Source organism: Haemaphysalis longicornis, unplaced genomic scaffold, assembly GCF_048455015.1.
Source record: "Haemaphysalis longicornis isolate Haplotype H1 unplaced genomic scaffold, Haemaphysalis longicornis Haplotype H1 scaffold_9, whole genome shotgun sequence".
Classification (NCBI taxonomy): Eukaryota; Metazoa; Arthropoda; class Arachnida; order Ixodida; family Ixodidae; genus Haemaphysalis; species Haemaphysalis longicornis.
In genome coordinates this window covers 135,743,360-135,763,723 of record NW_027526460.1, presented here as the reverse complement: position 1 = coordinate 135,763,723, position 20,364 = coordinate 135,743,360, and the positions used below count along the sequence as shown (strand labels likewise).

Below are 20,364 nucleotides of genomic sequence, written 5' to 3'. Positions count from 1 at the left end.
CAAGGTTTCTGAATTCTGAATCTGTTCCTTTCTAAAAAAAGACACTAAAACGCATTACAACTAAGAATACGCTTGCATTGACTCCTCCCCCAAAATATGTTTTATTCTTTATTTCGGAATAAGATTTTGTACGGCACGACCAAAAATATTTGGAATTTCACAGAACTAAAAATAAGCCCTTTTAAATAAAAGAGTTTATTTTCTTTTAAAGTGGCAAAAGAAAAACAAATGCTTGTGCAGACAAGCATCTTTTAAAAAATTCAATTATTGCCCTAGGAGTTTTGGTAAATATAATTAGTAATTTATTTTTAGTTTACCGACAAATATAACTTGTCGATCTATATGACGCCGAAATGCACACGTATCAGAAGAGCTTATAAACTCTTCCAGGCCTAGGAATAAACGCATGACTTTGACTCCGCTTTTGTCTGCATAAATGCGAACATTAAAGCCAATAAAGAAGAGCCAGTTGTATATATATATTAGACCATTGGCTCCACCGCACATTCGGACTCATACTTTTGAAAACAAGGTGTGTGCGTACTTGCAGTCCTAAATTTGTAACCAAGAGAAACATGTCAAGCATGACAGCGGTTTTAGTGTGCTATCGATTAGCCATAAACATACAATATTGAGACTGCATGACGAAAAAACATACACACGCAAGACACAGACTAAGCTTCCAACCACAGATTTGTGAAGGTTTCTCAGCCGCCTGTGTTTCACTCTTCCACAGAAAGTACAAAACAAGCGAAAAATAGCAGATTACAAAAACGAACACCAGTCTCCGCGCCTTTGTGCGAGACGTTCAATCTTTCATCACCACTGGCATCGGCTCACCCGCGTAGGCCGGACATTTCGCCCCTAGAGAACAAATACGGGCCCGGGGATACGACTCGAGGCGCAATTTTAGAGAAAGCTTTTGTCAACCCACTCTCAGTTCTTCCACCCAATTACAAGTAACGGCCCACCTTCCCTATGCTTGCAACCACAACACGCGCTACAGGCCACCAAGAACCCCCCAAAGTTGCTGCTTGCAGTTAAAAAATTGTCCGCGTTGAAGTTCATTGAAGCAACTCTCACCCATTACCAGCGTGCGCCTGTCCACAGCTCAGTAAGATTTTGTACATGACAATGGTTACAACCGTTACTCAGTGGCTCACCATTTGCTTAGAAAAGGCCTTCAACCTGTGTTTGGCGATCAAAGAGCGGACCTTTGCGAGCTCAGGTAGGTCAGAAAAGCAGCATTCAATAATTGGTTCTACATGTTTCAATTTTGTCACGACTGCACTGCTTGCCCCAAAGTTTTCGCGTTCCATTCTCGCCAGAGAAGCGCTCGTAATTCTGTACAGCGAACATTTAGTGCGGGTTATACCCGTTGTAATTGAGGTAAACCCCATATCCTGTTCGCCCCGGGTTTCGAGGCGCTACCTTGAGAGGATGCATTCAACGGCATCACAGCCGTATGCAATGTTGCTGACGTGACGGCAGCATCAGCGTCACCATGCACCGCTCCCTCGCCGCCAGAAGCAGCACCGACTGAAGATTGCAACAATACATTCCGCCACAGCAGCCAGAGATTTGCCCCCAAAAATGCGATATTTTTAGCAACCTGCTTTGCATTGGGCATCCCGTTTAATGCAGTGTTATAGCCGCAGGTTCACTCTGTTGCGTACTGGTGTCGACGTATCCTCCGACGCCTTTACAATTTTCTACAGGAAGCCAAACTGCTGTGCTGCAGACCCTAGCGGAACTCGAACCAGTGCAATGTGCTTGCGGGTTAGTCACGGCGCTGGCATCCTCTGGTGACCATTGGTGTGGGCTCGCATGGAGAGGTGGGATTTTCGGTGGTGGTTGTGCTGACTTGCGGCGTGGCGACGAGCGTGCGTAATGTGGTGTCACTTTTGTTCAAGGGGCGTCCAGCCAAGAAGGTGGGAGGAGGGTAGGAATCGCGGAGACCCGCTATCCCGAGCTGGTGCGCGCTTCACCGACGAGAGTATGTTGTCAGTGTTGACAGGCGGCACAGCTAGTTCAGCACTGCCCCTAGAGATGGCGTCATCGCTCCACGAGCTTGCACGCTAGCCGCGGACGCGCGAATGTGCGGCTGAGGGACAGTAGGGAGTTTTAGCTTGCTGTGTGTACCGTGTAGCGGGGTGCGACTACGCATGCACACGCGTGCATGGCGAGGCGGGCTATCCCTCAGCAGAGCGAATGCGTGGGCAACGCAAGGTCCGGCCACCCATCAGCAGAATTAAGCCACTGCACCGGAACGAATGCACGCATGACCAGTTGGGACCAGGTACATAGGCTGCGCACAGAACACGCGGTACATACGGTAAGCTAAATCGCTCTAGTAGATTGCGGGTCGGGAAAAAAAGGCCAAAAATTAATGTTCCCTACAAAAATAAAAACCACCTAAATAAAAACGGGAACAATCCTGCACCAGCTATGCTATAGCAGGTTAATGCCGATCAGAAAAATAAAACAACAGGAAGCCGAGGCTCCAAAACCTTCTGGAAGAAAAGTCAATGGGGTACAAAAAAAATTGAGGCTTTTGCTTTTCAGGATCGGCGGATCTTGTCCAAGAGGGCGGCTTCAGCGGAAAACGTATGTCACGTGGGGACTGTTTTTGCAGTGCGCCGCCAGTGCCTCTCCTTCCCATCGCGACTGGACTGCGTTCTTCGTAGACGACATGGGGCTTCGGGCTTGCACGTTTTCGGATACCCCAAATAAACAGGTGTGCTTCGGCACTACTGTGGACTGTGTTCTCTTATCGGCAAAACTAGCCGGGCTGCCGTGATTATGGCGGACCATGCGATTAATGCGCCGGGAGCTCTTGTAGTGGCCTACGCTGGACAGCCGGCTACGTCGCTCCTAAGAACCCCACATATTCCATAGTACATGGCTTCTCTTGCAGCTTTGCATTTCTTTTAAGTGCATGCACTTTATAAGCGACCCCAAACCATCCACCGCCGGCGGCGGCGGCGTCGGCGTCCGCAGTGCTCCTCTATAAAGGAACAGCACCCGGCGCCAGGTTTCGATCCGAGGACTTTGCGGCCGCAGCGCGACGCTCTACCGACCAAGCCACGGACGCGACGCTGATATCAGTGTTAGTGACGCGCCTTATATCTTTAACGCATTCAAACTACGTCGTCAGCGGCGTGCGTTGGCGACTCAGCGGCGTTATAGCGGCTTGATAACTGCGTGGTGTACACGTGATACTACAAACCCGATGGAAGAGATGGAAGAGAAGGCGGCGAGGCGGTGGGCTGCGGGGGCCGAGCGCAAGCGCCGCAAGCGGGCCGACAACCGTGCATTCGCACTTTCACATTCTCCCCCTCGGGGAAATGCGGGGGAATTTTTTTCTGCCATATCTCGCACTACGCTTTTTTTTCGTCACAGGCCTCTCGTTTGGGAAGCCATGTGTTAGAATCATCATCAATTTTTTGCTGCCCTCTTATGAACATAAACAACAGCACGTGGTATCGGGGAGAACGACGAAGCAATTACACAGCATTACTGATGCGTGAGCATCACTTGGCTCAATTAACAAAAAAGCGGCGCCTCCACGTGTGAATCACCAGAAACTTTGCCAAGAGCTTATCATCAAAATGCATTAGGCTACTTGTAGCCGGAGCCACTCATCAACGTTTCCATTGACTGCGATATCCTAAAACTTTACACTGTCTGGTGAATTGGCCATTGACGATGGAAGCAACCGTCATAAGTTCACGGGCGATTCAATAACGTAAACCCGAAAGTTGCGTTTTGAGGGCGAACCTGATCAACCGGAACTCGCAGCTTGAGGTATCATCAGTGCGACCTTGCTTGGCAAGTCGTGTGAGGCCAGTAAAAATGACAGAAGTCATCAGAAGCTCACGGCGGATTCCTCAGTTTCCATTCCTCAGCATACCACCTACAATTCACACGCATATACTCAAAAAGATTGGACAATGACGACGACGGCTACTGTGAGAGGCTTCCTATTTACAACTTCCGATTTCAGTGCGACGTTCATATACCAGCACACGATTCCCGCATACCCAATCAAAATTATTCGAGGGTGACAGCAGCTGTCACAGGCTCACGGCCCATTCGGTATTCGCAGTGGAAGTGACGTCAGCACATCCACTCATATATATTCTTTCACAACTCAAGGTAAGTGATGCTCACGCATTCTGAAATCGCAATAGCAAGCCTAAACTCCCCAGAACTTTTTGGTGCTGCGAATGCGCGGTTGCAAGGCAGGCGCTGGGTTGAAAAAGACTACATTCAGAAGGATGGTAAGCTGACCTAGCTGGTAAGGATATATAGTGATTCCACTCAGAACGAAGACAAAAACACAGAAATGTGGGGACACCAAAACCACTCGTTTGTGTCATTGCCTTTCCTGTGTCTACGTCTTTGATTGAACCTCTAATTAGCATTGAAAGTCCTTCATTTCCCGCGGAACAATCGGAGGATTGTTCGGCGCTCGTTTTCATGTGCTCACTATAAAAAAATTAGATTAGATATCGGACCCACTCAAACGAATATGAAAGGCGGCAAAGTTCTGTTACAAAACATTTTATTCATAGTTCTACTGCGGCACATATCTTGTCTTGTACACATGCGGGGTGGTAAATGCCGCGGTTTGTTTCTGGATACGTTCACACTGAACCTAGTGCATAACAGTGTTACAAGTAACCGCGCACAGACAAGCTAGGTCCGGTAGGCTTGCTTAATTTGAAACAGGAGACAAGAAAACGATTGCTGGATGTGAATACCTTCAGCAGTTATTCGCCGTTATATACTGCACATTTGTCGAGCAAGCACCCAAAACATCTCTGTGGCTTTTCTTCATTTTATTGCGGCCGCAACAGAAAGGTGTGTTGCTCGGGATTTTAGGAAAAAATGATCCAGAAGATTCTAAACCTTCGGGCGATTACTACCCTTGCTGTTTTAATTATATTTTCCCCATAAATAGGTTTCTAGATAGCACCTGATATGATGTTTTGACAAGAACTCACAAAAAAGGGCGCTTACCCTGCGAGGTTACCTCCTTGCTTTTCCGGAAAAAGGGCGCCGGCAGTCTTGTTGTTACATCTGCAAGAAAACACGTTACCGTTTTGTGTAATTAGCTCACACGGCCCACCTCTTTGTTACGTAATGCCAATCGACACCTGAAATTGCTTAGTTTCATGCGAAATTGCATATCATAAAACATCCTTTTCCTCCGAGCACTTCCATAGGTATTGGACGCTCAGAAAAAATGTGAAAGATTCAAGGTCGTTTGTGCAGTTGCCCACGCCGTAACTGTTGTGGGCGTCGTTGCATTTATATGGGGATGTATTTACTAAAGTTTCCTCATCATCTGTATGCAGTAAGTTACTTCTGTTAGCTCATATGTGTCCCTATTCAAATGTTATTAGATTGTTGAATACAGATCAAGATAACGTCTAAAGCAGCCTTTAAGGAGGGCACAACCACCTGCGAAATGACAAGGCCATTCTGTAGACAAGAGGTCGGGAATAAATCGCAATATTATATCCTTGGCCCCACACCACACTCTCACATATAACTGTTCGGAAGGTTCAACATTATTACATAATCATTGCTTACATATGCACGTTAATGTGTTAGATTTGATAATTACGATATTCTGTCTGGTCTTATTGTTCGAGATTTTGTAACAAAGCGCAATTGCTGAGTTGTCATTTATTACAGCATGGTGTTTTATGCTGTCTTCAAAATACCTCTCCGGTAAGGCTTAAAGTACCGTTGCAGAGATTATCTGAGTAGCATAAGTGCAACCACGGCGAGCCTTTCTGTAGGAATCAGACCGATGGGCGAACACTACGCTTAAGAATATTAGATTCGTTTTAGCAGCTCGGAACACCAACTTCAGCAGCGAACAACTCGAGGCAAGGAGCAATTGCAAAATCACAAAAATTGCATCCCCGCCAGTGAGAACTATGTACGGTATTCTTGGGAAACTTTGTTGAACGTACCAGCTGCTTGGAATGCAAAACGTGGAAAAAACGGCTCTCTTTGTGCAGTGAATGGTCGCTGGGTGGTCGCGAGCCGCAGAAACGGTGGTCGCGGTGTTAAGCTGCTCTCTTTTGGTACAAGCTGATTTGCTGTGGCTGCCACCGCAGGAAGAGTGTTCGTTTGGGAACGCACTGTGTTAGTCCTTGGAGCAGGAGGTCGTGGTGATGGAATTCTTGGAGCCGCGATTCGTGTTGTCGGAGTCACTGTCGCGATTTTGGGGGGCAAGGGCCTTGAAGTCGTGGGTCCTGGTGTTGTGGGCAATGGATTTGTGAGCCTTTGAGTTATGGGTCTTGGCCTTGTGGGCCTTGTGGGCCCCGGTGTAGTCGGTCGTGGTGTAGTTGACTTTGGTGTCGTGGACCTTGGTGTTGTGGGCTTTGGTGTTGTGGGTCCTGGTATTGAGTGCCTTTGAGTTGTGGGCCGTGGTGTAATGGGCCTTGGTGCAGTTGGCTGTGGGGCGGTTGGCCTTGGTTTTGTGGGCCTTTGTGTTGTGGCCCTTGGTGTAGTTGGCTGTGGTGTGGTTGGCATTGGTTTTGTGGGCCTTTGTGCTGTGGGCCTTGGAGTTGTGGGCCTTGGTGTAGTTGGCGGTGGTGTGCTTGGCCTTGGTTTTGTGGGCCTTTGTGTTGTGGGCCTTGGTGTTGTGGGCCTTGGTGTTGTGGGCTTCGGGATTGTAGGCTTCGGTGTTGTAGGCTGTGGAGGCAGACTCCTTTGTGTTGTGATTAATGTCGTGGGTCTTGAAGGCGGAACCCTTGGTGTAGTTAGCTTTGGAACTGCAGGTGGTAGTGTCGCCGGCCGTGATGGAGCTGTTGGCAAAGCTGCAACATAATGAGGGTTCCTGAGAATATGACTTTGTCTTGTAAGTAACTATATTGTGTTCCACATTACCACGGCGGAGTAGCCCGCCCGTTTGGAAGTTTTGTTGGGTAAGTGGAGCCAGAAAATTGTAAAGTACACTGAATACATCAAATAGCACAAAAATATTTTAAGTTGGCTTACTTGACGGAGCAGGCAATCGAGGGGTCGTTGGTCTTGGAGCTGCATAAAAATAAAAATGTTTGTATCCAACGACACTCGTTGGGGTATTGCGTATATTCATCTTCTCCAGGACAGGATAATACGGTATGCTTAAGAGCAGTAGTATATCCAAAAAATATTTCAGCTAACACTCGCCTCCTCTTGAGTAGAATGGATACGTAATATATATCTATATATTGCAAACAAGAAAAACAGATGTCCCTGCACCAGCGCTCTCATCTTCACTACTACGTGCTCCTCGAACCTAAAACGTATACAATCATCCCTGACAAAGTGCATCAAATTCAAAAATACATTCGTCGTACCTGGTTATCGTCGGGAACTGGCGTACCTCGAAGGTTGTTTAAATTGCTCCAAAGCGGACACCTACGTCTTTATAACAAATATACGGCCCGGGTGCATGAACGTACAGCTCTGATCCTGATGGGAAGTTTCCAGTCCTGGCTTGCTCCCTGCTGTTCACAGCTTTAATAGGGACTTACTGATGCGTAGAGACGTTTGGCCGTACCTGTAGCTTACATTTGAAAGAAAATTAGCTACTCTAGCCGCTATATACAATATCAGGTAAACATCGCCCCCCCCCCCCCTTTAGCTGTGCTTCATGGAGTAACTTGCTACCCGTGCTGTGCTGCGATATGCCATTTTCGTCCTCTTTCAAGTGCAGAGCACTTTAGGCGGTCGCCTTGTCGTTGTAGCTCACTCGCTGTACCCAAGTAGAGCAACAGGGCATTCCAATGTAGCACTTCCATCCCGGCGTTCCCCATAGGCTGGCTTCCAAAGCCGAGAGGTTTATACAGTAATAAGCGTTCGAAACTCGTGTACTGCTGGCGCTTGTCCTTCATCTCCCCATTGTTTAGAGCAAAGGAAACTATGGGTAAATTTGACGCAAAATATAGCTAAGTAACCGGGAGCGCCCGCGTTCATTTAGCTAGGAACGCTCGTTGGATTTGTTTTTACAATAATAAGCGAAAAAAATCGGCCCCACAAGAAACAATGGCTCGTTCAAAATGCTGCAGAAAGGCTGCAGCCGCGCCATAAAAAAATTACGTTTTCGAAATGACGCAAAATAGCCCCAGCATACCAAATTGAAGCAAGCATAAAGATAACAGAACTCCCGCTGGCACAGTTTCAGGCAGGGGCCGCGCCAGCACTGCGAAGGCGGGAAATCTGAATCGCATCGGGTTGTAGCAGCAAGCGGATAACGGCGGTACAGCCCATTATGGCGAATGACTGCTTTGCATTTCGGACAGCTTTCACACTGAGTGGAACAGCTTTAATGTTTTTACCAGTGTTGATGCATCATAGAGTGTACCTAAGTCAGCTATAAACCCACCCAATCTCTCTCTCTCCTGACTTGTTACTCCTCTCCAACCTCTGTATCTTGCGCATGCGCATAGAGTTCCCGCGGAGTTTTGTGCGCACACAGGATCGCGAGAATGTTTCTTCGCCTAGCCATGTACAGCTTCGCGTTAATAGAAAGCTTTAGCAGTTTTCTGTAATGCCCCGTCTTTTAAATTGGGCTAATAGTCCATCATTGTTTAAAATGGTCGTCTCATGCTTGCGGTCTCTGACTTGTAAGATAACACACATGCTCTCAAAAACTCTGGCTTCTACAAACTCCCCCTAAAAAACAGGATTGCGTGCAGAAATCCCGAAAGGCGTTCCTCGTTTCACAAATTCGCGCTGACTGTCAAAAAGTTTAACAATTCCACACCGTTTATAACAAACGTACATCTGGTAGTTGCGATCGAGGCAAGTGTCCCCGCATTCAGCATCCGGGCGAGAGGGTCTATATCACCCAATATAATCCCTACCTGTTTTTCGCGTAACCGTTAAGTTGTGCGAGCACGTTCTGGTCTTTGGTTCGAAAATCGTGTAAACCAAGTTTCCACACGCAATATATTGGCAGTAATTTTCGGCCAGGGATTATGAAAGCTCATAATTTTTACGTGAAATATCCAATAAATCATTCGAGACAGACGCACACAGAACCTAAACATATGCTACAAAACATTGCCTTTATGTTTCCAGCTTTAAAATTGTGCACGCGGTATTGTGTAAATCAGGTCCTGGATAACGTAATGCTTGTATTTACGTAGGCCACCTTGTAAATATTTTGAGATAAACTTTTGCCCGTTACCTTGCCGTAGCATTTCCGACGTTGCTTCTACAAACAAATGTGCATCACTGTCGGTTTCCAGTGATAGGTGAAACTCGCTACTGTCTTGTGAATTTAGACTACTGTTTTGTGAATTTAGGCTTTAGAGAAGACTAATGAATTTAGGTATCACTTGAGTCCAGACAAACAGTCGAGAAAGACCTGATAACAGAAAAGGTTCTGATCATATCTGTTCACTGCTTTTTAACTATTTATGGCCCTTATTGAGGTGTTTAAAGCTACCTTTCTTCTCGTAAATAACTCCTTTCTTAGAACATGTGTCAGGAAGCCGTCAAAGCCCTGTTCGATAAGCAGTGAATGTTTCCTCCACCCAAAACCTGCATCTTGTCGTTGTCTTTGGTGTAGTTCGGGCTTTTACTTCACATTTTAATATAAGAACCGAGATGGTTCTTATTTCCAACAAAATGAAAAGCCACATGCGACCACCCCAGTCCTTCAGATCCCTAATGCTGGACAAAAAACGCACGTTAGTAGCTCAAAAAACATTTCTATGTGAACGTACTTACTTGAAGGCAGCGGTAATCGAGGCGTTGTTTGTGCCTGAGCTGAAAAAAGTGAAGAGGAAACAACAATGACGAAAACCACAAATGTTATACCGAATTCACTTGTTATAATTATACCGTAATATAATTATAACTAGACTTGAATTCCTTAACAATTATGTATTGGCATATTAAAAAGGGACTGCATTTATTTTTAAACGACCGTCAAGCGGACCCTTTTTCTTTTCATGCCCAATACAATTGGTATTTTATAAATTATGGGGAGTGACACAAAGAGTACAAAAATATAAGTAATAAATTTTTACTATTCTTGACGTTCCTTTACATTTCTTGTTTACGTCGTGAATCTCGAGGGTCGGGAGGTGATCACAGTAGCGTCCAGAAAAAATATACACTCTTGAGAAAACCTTATAGACCCAATGATGCAGCTTCTCCGTGTTAGATATGACGTCACTGTTTCTAATAAGTCTTGCATCATGTATATAACTGCGGCCTGTCGGGCCAAAAACTTCCGAGTGTTGGCCCCATTGGTTGGTGCCCACACATCCATTCATCCTTTTCCTTATTCCCGAACTCTTCACATAGTCAGGTATACTCGTCCCGCCAATGTGTCGTTGTCTTCCTTACTGGAGAGCACATTTTAATCTCTCGGAGATACCCGATCTGGTTGTTATCTTCGAATTTTGCTTTTCGTCTCCCTCTGCACATTCTCCAAACGAATGACCTCAGTATGAACGAATGTTCTTTGCCGTTTGGTCATTTCCAGCTGTAGTGTTCTAGCGGCATAGAGCAGGGGTTGACCAAAACTGATTTTCGCATGCTTGACCTTTCAGCTAGAATAAAATTGTGTTTTTGGCACAGGGGCTTATATTCTCCAAGTATTATTATATGTTGCTGATTAGGTCATTATGACATGTGCTTCGTCGATAATTCACGAGAGGTATCTGAACTACTTCATTTTAAAGAACCATACAGCTTGGTGAACATGGAGATTATAAGTGTTGGCTTTTGCTCGCTCTACACTCGCAGATATCTCCTCCTTACGTTCCCCCAAATGGCAATCTTCCTACCTAACTAGCAGTTTTATCGCGTTAAAGACGGAAGTAAACTTCCAGTTCCCCAGTGACCTGCACCTTTCAGCTGACTCTAAGGCTGGTGGCATTAATCTTTGTTTTCATTCTGTAAGACGAGAAACTTCCCAGAATATTTTCGGGAATTTTCTGGAGCCCGTCGTTGCCAGAGTTTGGTCCCCGCATTTACAAATTTACATCTTCGTATTTAATCCTGTTGTTGATTTCCTTCGGGATCGAGAAAGCTTTAACCTCTGCCCATTTGTTCTGCTTGACCACGATCACGTTTTACGTTACCAGACACTATATTTCACCAGCAGTATAAATTTTCTACCCTTGACAATTACTGCGGAACACTTGGCTTTTTGCTGACTTGTCCGATCCGATCTCAAAGCCACAATGCTACAAAGTGAATCCCGACGGGATCCTTCAGCTCGTGAAAAGAGCCTGTGCAGGAAATTCCCCACCAATTACGTAATACAGTGCTCAGTTATTTTACTGCCTTGTGATACAGTGAAGCCGCCTAACACATAAGAGGATGATATTTAATCTTGGTTTATTACGTTAACACAGGGATGTTTTTACTTATAAACAACACACAAGTTACACATACTTTCCAAGGCCGGAGAATGATATAACTGTTTCTCTTCTATAATAAATCAAAGGATCATCTCGTGTAAAAGGACTTGTACTAACTGCGTGGCGCACCAGGCATGGCACCTCATCCAAGCAAGTCAGTGGAATTGCGTTTACTGCTAACAAGTAGCTCGGAGATACCATCTTTGTAGACGCACTATAACTAACACGGCGTGTTGCTGCCATTAAGCCTAACAGTGATGGTACTCAGCAGGGTATTAGAATTAGGATAATTCAGCTGCGTTTCATTCAAAGCCAGTGATTGTTAGGGGCTGAAAAGACCAAAGGATGCTTTTAAACCTAAGCGCCAAGATTAGGCCGCACCTCTGGTAAAAATTACCTTTTCTATCGAGGTGTTCGCCTTTTTATGCGTGTGGCTTTTCGGGACATTTCTGGAAGATTTTTTACGTGGCATAGAATCACTCGCAAGTAAGAAAAAAATTGTGCTTACGATACACATTCTAAGAACTTCACGCAGCTGTATTTAGTCAGCGTTCACGTGATATAACAAAATAAAGGAAACCACCTTTATTTTTTCCTTCCTTTCTTTGCCTTGATTTGAGACAAACGCTTTCCTTTTTACACCAGATTGTAGATTTCTTTATGAAAACAGTCACAACACGTCCTAATGACACATTGTAACCACACAGCGCTCCTTTTAATGAATCTCTGACTTTCTTATGTAAGTGACAAGAGCAATCATCACAGCCGGTAAACTGCCACAAGACAAGGAACCCAGCCACATGAGTCCATTCTTTGTTAGTTGTAATGAGGGAAGCTACGCTGTGTGATTGTCTTGTAAGTTGTAATTTCTGCTACAAAAGGCGTAAATACTTCTTGTTTCCTGCTTACCATCATCACTGTCATGATGTAGCTTTGTGCTGAATTTTCCTTGAAGGCTCACACATGAGCACCAGCGAAATAGCACGAGTAGTTACTTTCCTGTATTGTGACAAGCACTCACCTTGCGAGTACGGCATGGGATTACACCTGGGCCTAAAATTTATGATGTACATTCCTCAGAATACTGACTACGCCCGGATTTATCCTGTTTGTGCTACATGCTTTCTTGTTTGTGAAGCGAAGTGTTATTTCATTCTCCACTACACATTATGACAACATAAATGACGTGCATTACGTCATTGATGTAGGCACCAGCTTTAGTACTGAATACGGCCTTTCATATACACATATTCTGCGATGTACTGTCGGCCATGACATGTTTAAGAAATACGCGCTGCTAACAAAAATGAACCATTATCAGCATTGAATTAAACAAAAGCTAATTTTAGTTTCAAGCCCTTCTACATCATCCTGATCAAGCTTTAGTTGTCAAAGTGTGTGCTCTATCGTACCGCCCCTTCGCCAACCTTTGAACCCAAATGAAATTGTGCCATTTCTTTAGTGTACCTGCCACGCACTACATTCATTTTTCGAGTTTGCTATTAATTTTGTAAAAGACGTTTTCAGTTCATATATTTTCACATCAGAGCGAGCTTGTCATCTACATGAGTTCCTCGAGCACTTAAATTGAAAACATCACGACACAGGCAACACAATGCACATTTGTTGTCTTGATTAGGCACTGATCCTGGAGATCAGTGCCCATGTGTCATGCCTTCATGCAACTATTTTCAAAAACTGCATTTATATTGTATTGAGTTTCTTTTACATTATTTGATGATAAGACATTTTCCCCATTTTCGCTAACTCGCTGTTCTTTGTACATTGCTGAATATGTTGCTTATACTTACGGTTTCCAGTGAAGAACGTTGGCCTTGTCACTGAAAGTAGGTCGGCAAGAGAAAAACGCTCGTGAGTGCTTACATGCGCCTAACAAATATAGTATAAATTTGCTAGAAGGGTAAAACAGCCATACAGCTTGTTACCGTTAGCGGTGTGGGCGAAAAAGATATGTGTTGCTCAATTTTTAAAGTCACTCACTATGCACTTTCTTTAAAAGTCCACTTTACTTTCATATATTTTCAAGTTTAATGAAACAGAATTTAGAGCACCCTTCCTAAGTAACTTTATACGATAAGTACCTACTTCGCAATGCGGGCCAGAGTAAACATGTCAGAGATATGGGACAAACGTTTTAGGCAATATGCGTGTTTCGTAACCATGATTATGAAAAATGGGATTTCGAGCGCTGACGAAGCATCCTGGCTTCCAGCCGTACCGGTGGGAAGGGTTTTCGTAAGATTATGACCTGCTGAAAATTTTTTTCACGTGCCGAAATCATGAAACGCGGGCGTGTTTGGTTTTGGACACCATGTAAAAAACGACGGCTGTGGCCGAAATCAAACTTAAGTGCTGTGCTCAGCAGCCCAACACCTCAAGTAACAAGCCACCGCATCGCAGTTCCTTTATACAACGAAATATCCTTGTTATATTCGTGTAACTGTTACAGATGCCGCTTGGTGGCGCCTCTGCGTTATCATTTATCTTTTAGTTGTACATACTGCAGCCCCCACTTTGGGCTGTGGCAGGGAGTGGTCATTAAACGGAACAATTAAACATAGCAACAGAGCAACGTGATGCTACAACCAAAACGACATTCAGGACGAATAACTGTGTAAGGTAAGAGACAACATTTGAGTGTGTTAGAGCAATTTTGCTTTGCATTGTTACATTTTTGTACTTTACATTGCATAAGAATCTGACATACTGGTTCTAGGCAAGCGTTTGTTCGGTTTTCTAAGAAAAGAATGGAATAAAAACCCCGTAAAGCTAGTGACGATTGCGGTCATCTGTAGCAAGGGCTCCTAATACAATACCCACCTGTGTGCTTCAGCTTCTGAAATGTACAACTTATGTTGCTATATCTGTACTTTGCTTGCCGACTCTTTTGAATTCGCTTTCCCAGAACAAAAATCTAAAGTTAAGCATAAATTTTTGAACTAATTTTCCACTTTAACTTAAGTTTCCTCCACAAGTGTGACTTGAGCTTTGGTGACGGCCGCGACACATTGACACTCGGAAGATTAAGTCTGCTAAACAGCATTTTTTCTGTCCTTGAAAAAAAAGTAACTATTCGAAACTAACTACTGCTCTTTCTTGCTATTCCTTTCGTAGGAGCGCGTATGATGCAGTGAAATCTGAATGCGCTCGCCATCACCACCGGTATCTCGAACAGCTGGGTGCAGATACCGTGGCTGCACTAGCAAAACACAGAAGCCAGCGCCTCATCCAGTCAACCCCATGCTTCCAAATGAAGAGGCCTATATTGCGAGCACTGAACATTTTATTTATCATATATCAAAAGCTCATTCATGTCTTACTTTTACTGAGGCAAATAATAACCTTAAGGCCTAATTCCGCTTGTTTATATAAATTGGTAGGAAAGTGCAGTTTTTCAAGCTCTTCATTACCTGCGATAGTTCAGATTTTTCAGGGCCACGCAAAACTGCAAGAAACTAATTTTTTATCGTACCATTTTTGCTTGTTTCAGCTTTTCAGATTTCCTACAGGCTCTGGTGGTCGCCGTCGCCTTGTTTTCTGCAGCACTGTACATAATTTGCGTTCTGGTTTTTACAGTCTTTTACACTGCCTTTTTTTTAAGGCGAAGATTAACGGCTAGCTCAATCGCTATCCCGAGCAATCACCGTCGATATTTTCCTAACTTTACATCCCAGTTACATTGGTCCTCAAATACGACACCAGCAACGAACTCACACGCTATTCACGCACTAAAAAACATACTTGTTCCTGGCTGGTTCAAAGAGTTTCGCTCAATCTCGATCCCGGTCGAAGGGATATCATCACAGCGTTAGCCTTACTGAACCTAAATGTGATGAAACAAACTGCAGCTTTTTCGCGCTTGGTTATTTCATCTAAGTGTATCCATCTTTCAAGCACGGAACAACCTAAGAAAGAGTGGCCTTTGCTAAGCGTCAGATTTGAATTTTGTGGTAAACAGTTATTGTCTATTAAATGTATTCTGAACGATCAACTTGAATTAGTAATGGTCTCCTTTCGCATTTGTACCCATTGTTGAGGGAATGAAACACCACGCAAGAGCCTTCCCGACAACTTCCTATGTTACGCCTCCAACCCTACTTCTCACAGCGTCACACAAAGGCAACCTAATTAGGCTGTAAATCAGTGTTCTTCGACCTGCTTTTCTTGTCAAAATATCTCGTTCCCCCCCGCTCCAATGAATCTGTGCATTGTACCGAAGCCTATCCTTCTCATTACAGTTTTTTACTGTTAGGGTGAATGTGTTAGTTATAATCAATTTAACAAAAACACTTACCAAAGGTTGGTTGTGCTCTACCTCCAGTAACAGCTGCAAAAAATGGGAGATATTTATTTTAGTCCTTAGTAATTTCTTATTACTGCTGAAGTTTATGGTTTGCCTGAATACTCACCAAAACGATTGTCAGGCTTTGCAGAATCTATAAAGAAATATGTATGGAAAATGAAAAACACGCGAACGAAAGAAAGAAACAGGAATTGTGTTAGCAGAACTGCGCGATAGAATAGGGCTTGAAAAAATACGGGGTTTAAGGTTTAGTAGAGTATTGCGTATTAAAAGCCGAATTAGAACTACTGTGGTTTGCCTGAGAATCTTACCAAGGTGAAATTTATTTGTGTTAATCGGTATTGAAATTTGCTTTAAGGCGCTTTCTCTCATGCTCGTGCAGCCATGATAAATGTGGCATTATTTCCCATCGATAATAAAATAGCTCTGAAAATTATAGTTCACGCGTCATAGTCAGACCCTACGTTTACCTTTCCCCTGGCTTGAATCGGGCACACACCAGGTAATTGGAACAAAATTCTGAATTCAGAACGAAATAACAATGAGGAGTTAAATCGTAATTTAAACCAAAACTCTGAAAAGGCTTCTACGGCTGGAGAAAACATCTGTTTTGCGCAACCGTATCTTCTTGCATTCAGCCCACTAATCCGAAAATATGAGGCAGGCTACAATTTGCCCACATTTCTGTCATTCTTCGATCAATTAAACAAAACAGTGCAAAAAAAAGAGAGCGAGAACGATAGGGACTGCGCTGAACTATCAAATGGTTTTATTGCGAATGAAGCAGAATAAATAGACAGCCGTCCAACTAAATATTTATCATGCGCATTCATAGAAAAGTTTTTTTAGGCAATGTGATTGAGGCCCTGCTGATGCATGCCTCACCAAGCGTTTAAATTTGTTCGTATTCCACAATTTCACATGACAGTCATATTTTGCACATCCCAATGAAGGAAGTGCATTGAAACTCTGGCGACCAGTCCTTGCAGGTGAAACAGTTCTTAGTCATTACAGTTCTATGCATGCGCAGGTAAATCTTTTGTTGGACGGCTATCTGCGTGTTCTGCTTCATTCGCAATAAAACAAGTCGATAGTTCAGCGCAACCCGTGTCGTTCTTGCTCTGTCTTTGTCTTTTTGGGCTGATTTGCTTAGATTATGTACCAACACGACAATTTTTCCATGTAATCTCCATCAACCGGCGTTAAAAAAATTCTGAATATTATAAGTGATATGCAGTCATCTTGGCGGCAGAACGTAGTGAATTTTCCGTATTGCGCTTGCGCCATATCGCGACTTGTTGCCGTCTTCCAGTGCTTCAGGTTTCCCCTAGAAGGTGTTGGGTTTGAACTGAAAGCACTATAAAACGTGTACGACCTCACCATCGAGAGCTTATTATAAGAAGGAAGCTTAACACTGGGATAACGCTAAGCTGGACGCGAAGAATGGCCTAACGTGATTCAAGATAACCGAGCTAGCGCGGGAATTGAAAGCACAGCGCGATACTGCATCAGATAAAGGTTCCCCTGGCATATATTTGCATTAAATCTTTTAAGACTAAGCCACTCAGCTTAACTTGTGTGTTTGCTTATTTAAAATGGTCCACGTCATTAACTTCCCGACAACGCAAAGAAATAGTGCCTTCTTTCTGTTCCACCCATAAACAATATCACCGAGAAATAACTACTCACCGACCTCTTAAAAGAAGGAGCGCTAGAGTATTCGAAAAGACAAGAATTCTGAGCACCAAAAAGAAAAAACGCCAAACAGAGCTTTTCTTTCAATTTTGCTCCCACCGGATAAAACCCACACAGTCGTGGGAGTATATTTTTATCCCTGGGACTTTACGTTGCCCAGCTGTGGCTTAGAGATGGTTTTTAAAAAGCTCGTGTTGAAGTATAACTCGTTAGACCTCGTCATTAGGACCTGTTTTTTAGAATGTTTAGCGGCCACTAACGAAACCTACCTTAAACATTATTCCTGAGTGTAAATTTCCATGGATTCCTTTGACTACGCCAGGTATATCAGCACACGAATATAAGCCATCCCGAAACCAAGGCGTGGACTCCCTACAGGGGAATTGTAATATATTGTGCAGCATCCTCAGTTGAATCGTCCTCGTCGCACTCTATTTTCAGGCGAACTGGCGGAATTCGCCAAATCTGTGAGGTCTGAACAACCCGAACACGGTTGTATGATTTGTTTTGGTGCCTTTGCGCCACTCGTGTCAGCAGTTAACATATTTTATTTTTTGTTTTTCTTCCAATTTTACCTAAGGGCCCGTCATCTGCGGTGCTTGTGCAAATCACCATCAAATATCTGCCGCTTCCTAAGCCTGACGTTTCCTGTGGTGACCGCCCTTGAAACTCCCTCCATAGGTGGGTCGCTCCTATAATCGCGAAAATGAGGTTCCGTCCATGTGGCCTTCGCTATTTGGCGCTCCGAGTGGCAGCCTCGTTTCATAGTGCCAGAGTTGTCAGGCAAGGGCGCCTTCCCTGGCAACTGGTAGGGAAGAACTTTGGAATGCGTGGCAGTCTTTTTTAATGTCCTTTCCCCCAACTTTTCCAAAGATGCGTTATTGCGTAAGTCAAGGTAGATGTGAAAAAGAGGTCATTCTTTCAAAATGTAAAAACAAGGGTACCTTTTTACTTACTGAATTTGAAGTCGGCTGGTGTTGATCCCGCTGTAAAAAAGCAAATAGTGATTGATATGAACGAAGCAAAATTATTAATGGTGACAAATAAAATCTACACCGATTCTATGCAGACGACTTCGCGGTGGCAAAGAGCGTTCTTTTTTTTTAACATAGTTATCTCCAATCTGATGCAAGATTCAGTTTCAAAAAAGAAAAATGCACACATCTACTGCGGCATCACAAGGGTTATATTTTGTGCTTGGCTTTTAAAAGCATCGTGACTACGAAGAAAATCTACAACACTTATTCATCGTGATAGCACGGCATCTAAGGAAGTTACACCCTTCGGCCTTTTGAGGCTGCAGCATCCTGAGTAGAATAAGCTTCCGTAAATACGCAAAAACATTTCCCTTGTATATCTATAATGTTTCGATGACTTACTTCACATATGTAAAGTGAACTTCCTGGGTAATTGCGCCGGTAGTAAGGTCAACCTCCCCAGCCGAAACGCAGGTAAATAAAATTGCGATACGCGCTACTCTTGACCATATTAATATTTCGTCACAATACATTACATGGTCGTATTCATTCAAAGTCACTTGTTTCAAAGAATTAAAGAGTTATAAAAGACGTTTAGCTAGAGCGAGACTTTTTTATTCCGCCAGTAGGCCTCTTATCAAACGTCATGGTATATCGCCTATTATCGCGCTTCGTAGCCATCATTCCAATTTTTGAAAGTTTGAACGTACTTACATTTTCCCGGACTGATAGTAGCTGAAAAAAAAGTTAACTTTTGTCAGTGGGGAGATTTGGACGTCTTTTTAGCATGACTCTCAAAAACACGCCTAACAAGTCCTCAACCCAACCGTTTTCATTCGACACCTCATCCGTCATAAACGTAGAAGCTTCTAGCCTTGACTGAATTTTAAGGGTACCATTTCATTAATGTAAAACTCAAACGTGCTGTCCCCGCTAGTCTCATTTGGATGTAGAGTTGGCATGATATGGACAAAATGCTGCTATTAAATCCTTACAGATTATGTGCGAGGCTTTATTTGCTTTGATGTTGCTCACATTTCCTACGTACGAAATACAGTTGCGATATCTGGAAAGCATCCCTGCAAACATTGTCAAGGCTAACCTGCTTAAAAGCATTGCATGACCATGTGAGGTCTTAAACTAAGAGACAGAGCAAGCAACATCTTGGAGTAATGTAGTACTACTTTTTTGTGCAGTGAGAAGAGGCAGCAAACAGCAACGAAGTGTGTTTTACGTCGTAACTACAACGGAACCACTACAAACCATGTAGTCAGGTAGCTCAGGGATAACTCGGACTATTAACTTACACGGTTACGCCAACCCGAGGTTCTGTAACTGATGGTTTTAACCACCCGTGCTTCATCCTACTTGTTTTTCGGCCTCTCATTAACCTGCGTGCTCATCGGCGATGGCAGGGCAGCGTGCTATTTTTTAGTGCCCCTCAATGGATCATTTTTATATTCTCCGGCAGTTTCTGTACGCAGTTGCCTCATCACGCATTGTTATTACATTTGCTCCAAACGTACGCTATCGTTTTCTGTAATCTTGCTATTAGGGTAGTGGTTACGTATCTGATGACTGCAGTTTCTTCGAAGCAATTTAAATATAAATAAGCTTGGACGCCGTTATTAAAAATGAAAAAGCCTAGATAAGGTGTGTGTGATACAGAAAACAGTGAAATGTAATTTACTAAATACCGCGCGATAAATATTGTTAGTGTGAGAGAGCAATAATAAATGCTGACTTTAAGAAACAAGGCGAGGAACAGACGAGGCAGGAACGCAGTACACAGTTCTTACTTGCTACTCAACCCACTCAACGATTTGTTGGGCAGGATATAGACCTGGCGGAGTAATACACAAAGACAGCAGGAAGAAGGGCACCAGCAAAAGTAAACAGCCACAAAAAAACATAGGTTTTCAGCAGACGCAGGAACAGCCTACACAGTTTGCATTACATTCTATTACTGTTAACG

The 20,364-nt window shown here is 43.7% G+C and overlaps 1 protein-coding gene across 4 annotated transcripts in view; it reads right to left on the bottom strand.

Annotated features, from left to right (window-relative positions):
* Window positions 1–20,364, bottom strand: part of LOC144153684 (uncharacterized) — a 163,729-nt gene that overhangs the window by 77,557 nt on the left and 65,808 nt on the right. For 3 of the 4 annotated variants that reach the window (XM_077685354.1, XM_077685355.1, XM_077685356.1), the window contains exons 6-14: window positions 19,104–19,124; window positions 18,369–18,398; window positions 15,824–15,850; window positions 15,709–15,741; window positions 13,205–13,234; window positions 9,748–9,786; window positions 7,024–7,062; window positions 5,991–6,842; window positions 5,026–5,085 (exon numbers count right to left, since the gene is read on the bottom strand). In XM_077685354.1, the coding sequence (XP_077541480.1) occupies window positions 5,026–5,085; window positions 5,991–6,842; window positions 7,024–7,062; window positions 9,748–9,786; window positions 13,205–13,234; window positions 15,709–15,741; window positions 15,824–15,850; window positions 18,369–18,398; window positions 19,104–19,124 (1,131 nt within the window). The remainder of the gene's footprint in view (window positions 1–5,025; window positions 5,086–5,990; window positions 6,843–7,023; window positions 7,063–9,747; window positions 9,787–13,204; window positions 13,235–15,708; window positions 15,742–15,823; window positions 15,851–18,368; window positions 18,399–19,103; window positions 19,125–20,364) is intronic. The other variant, XM_077685357.1, reaches the window with a different exon arrangement.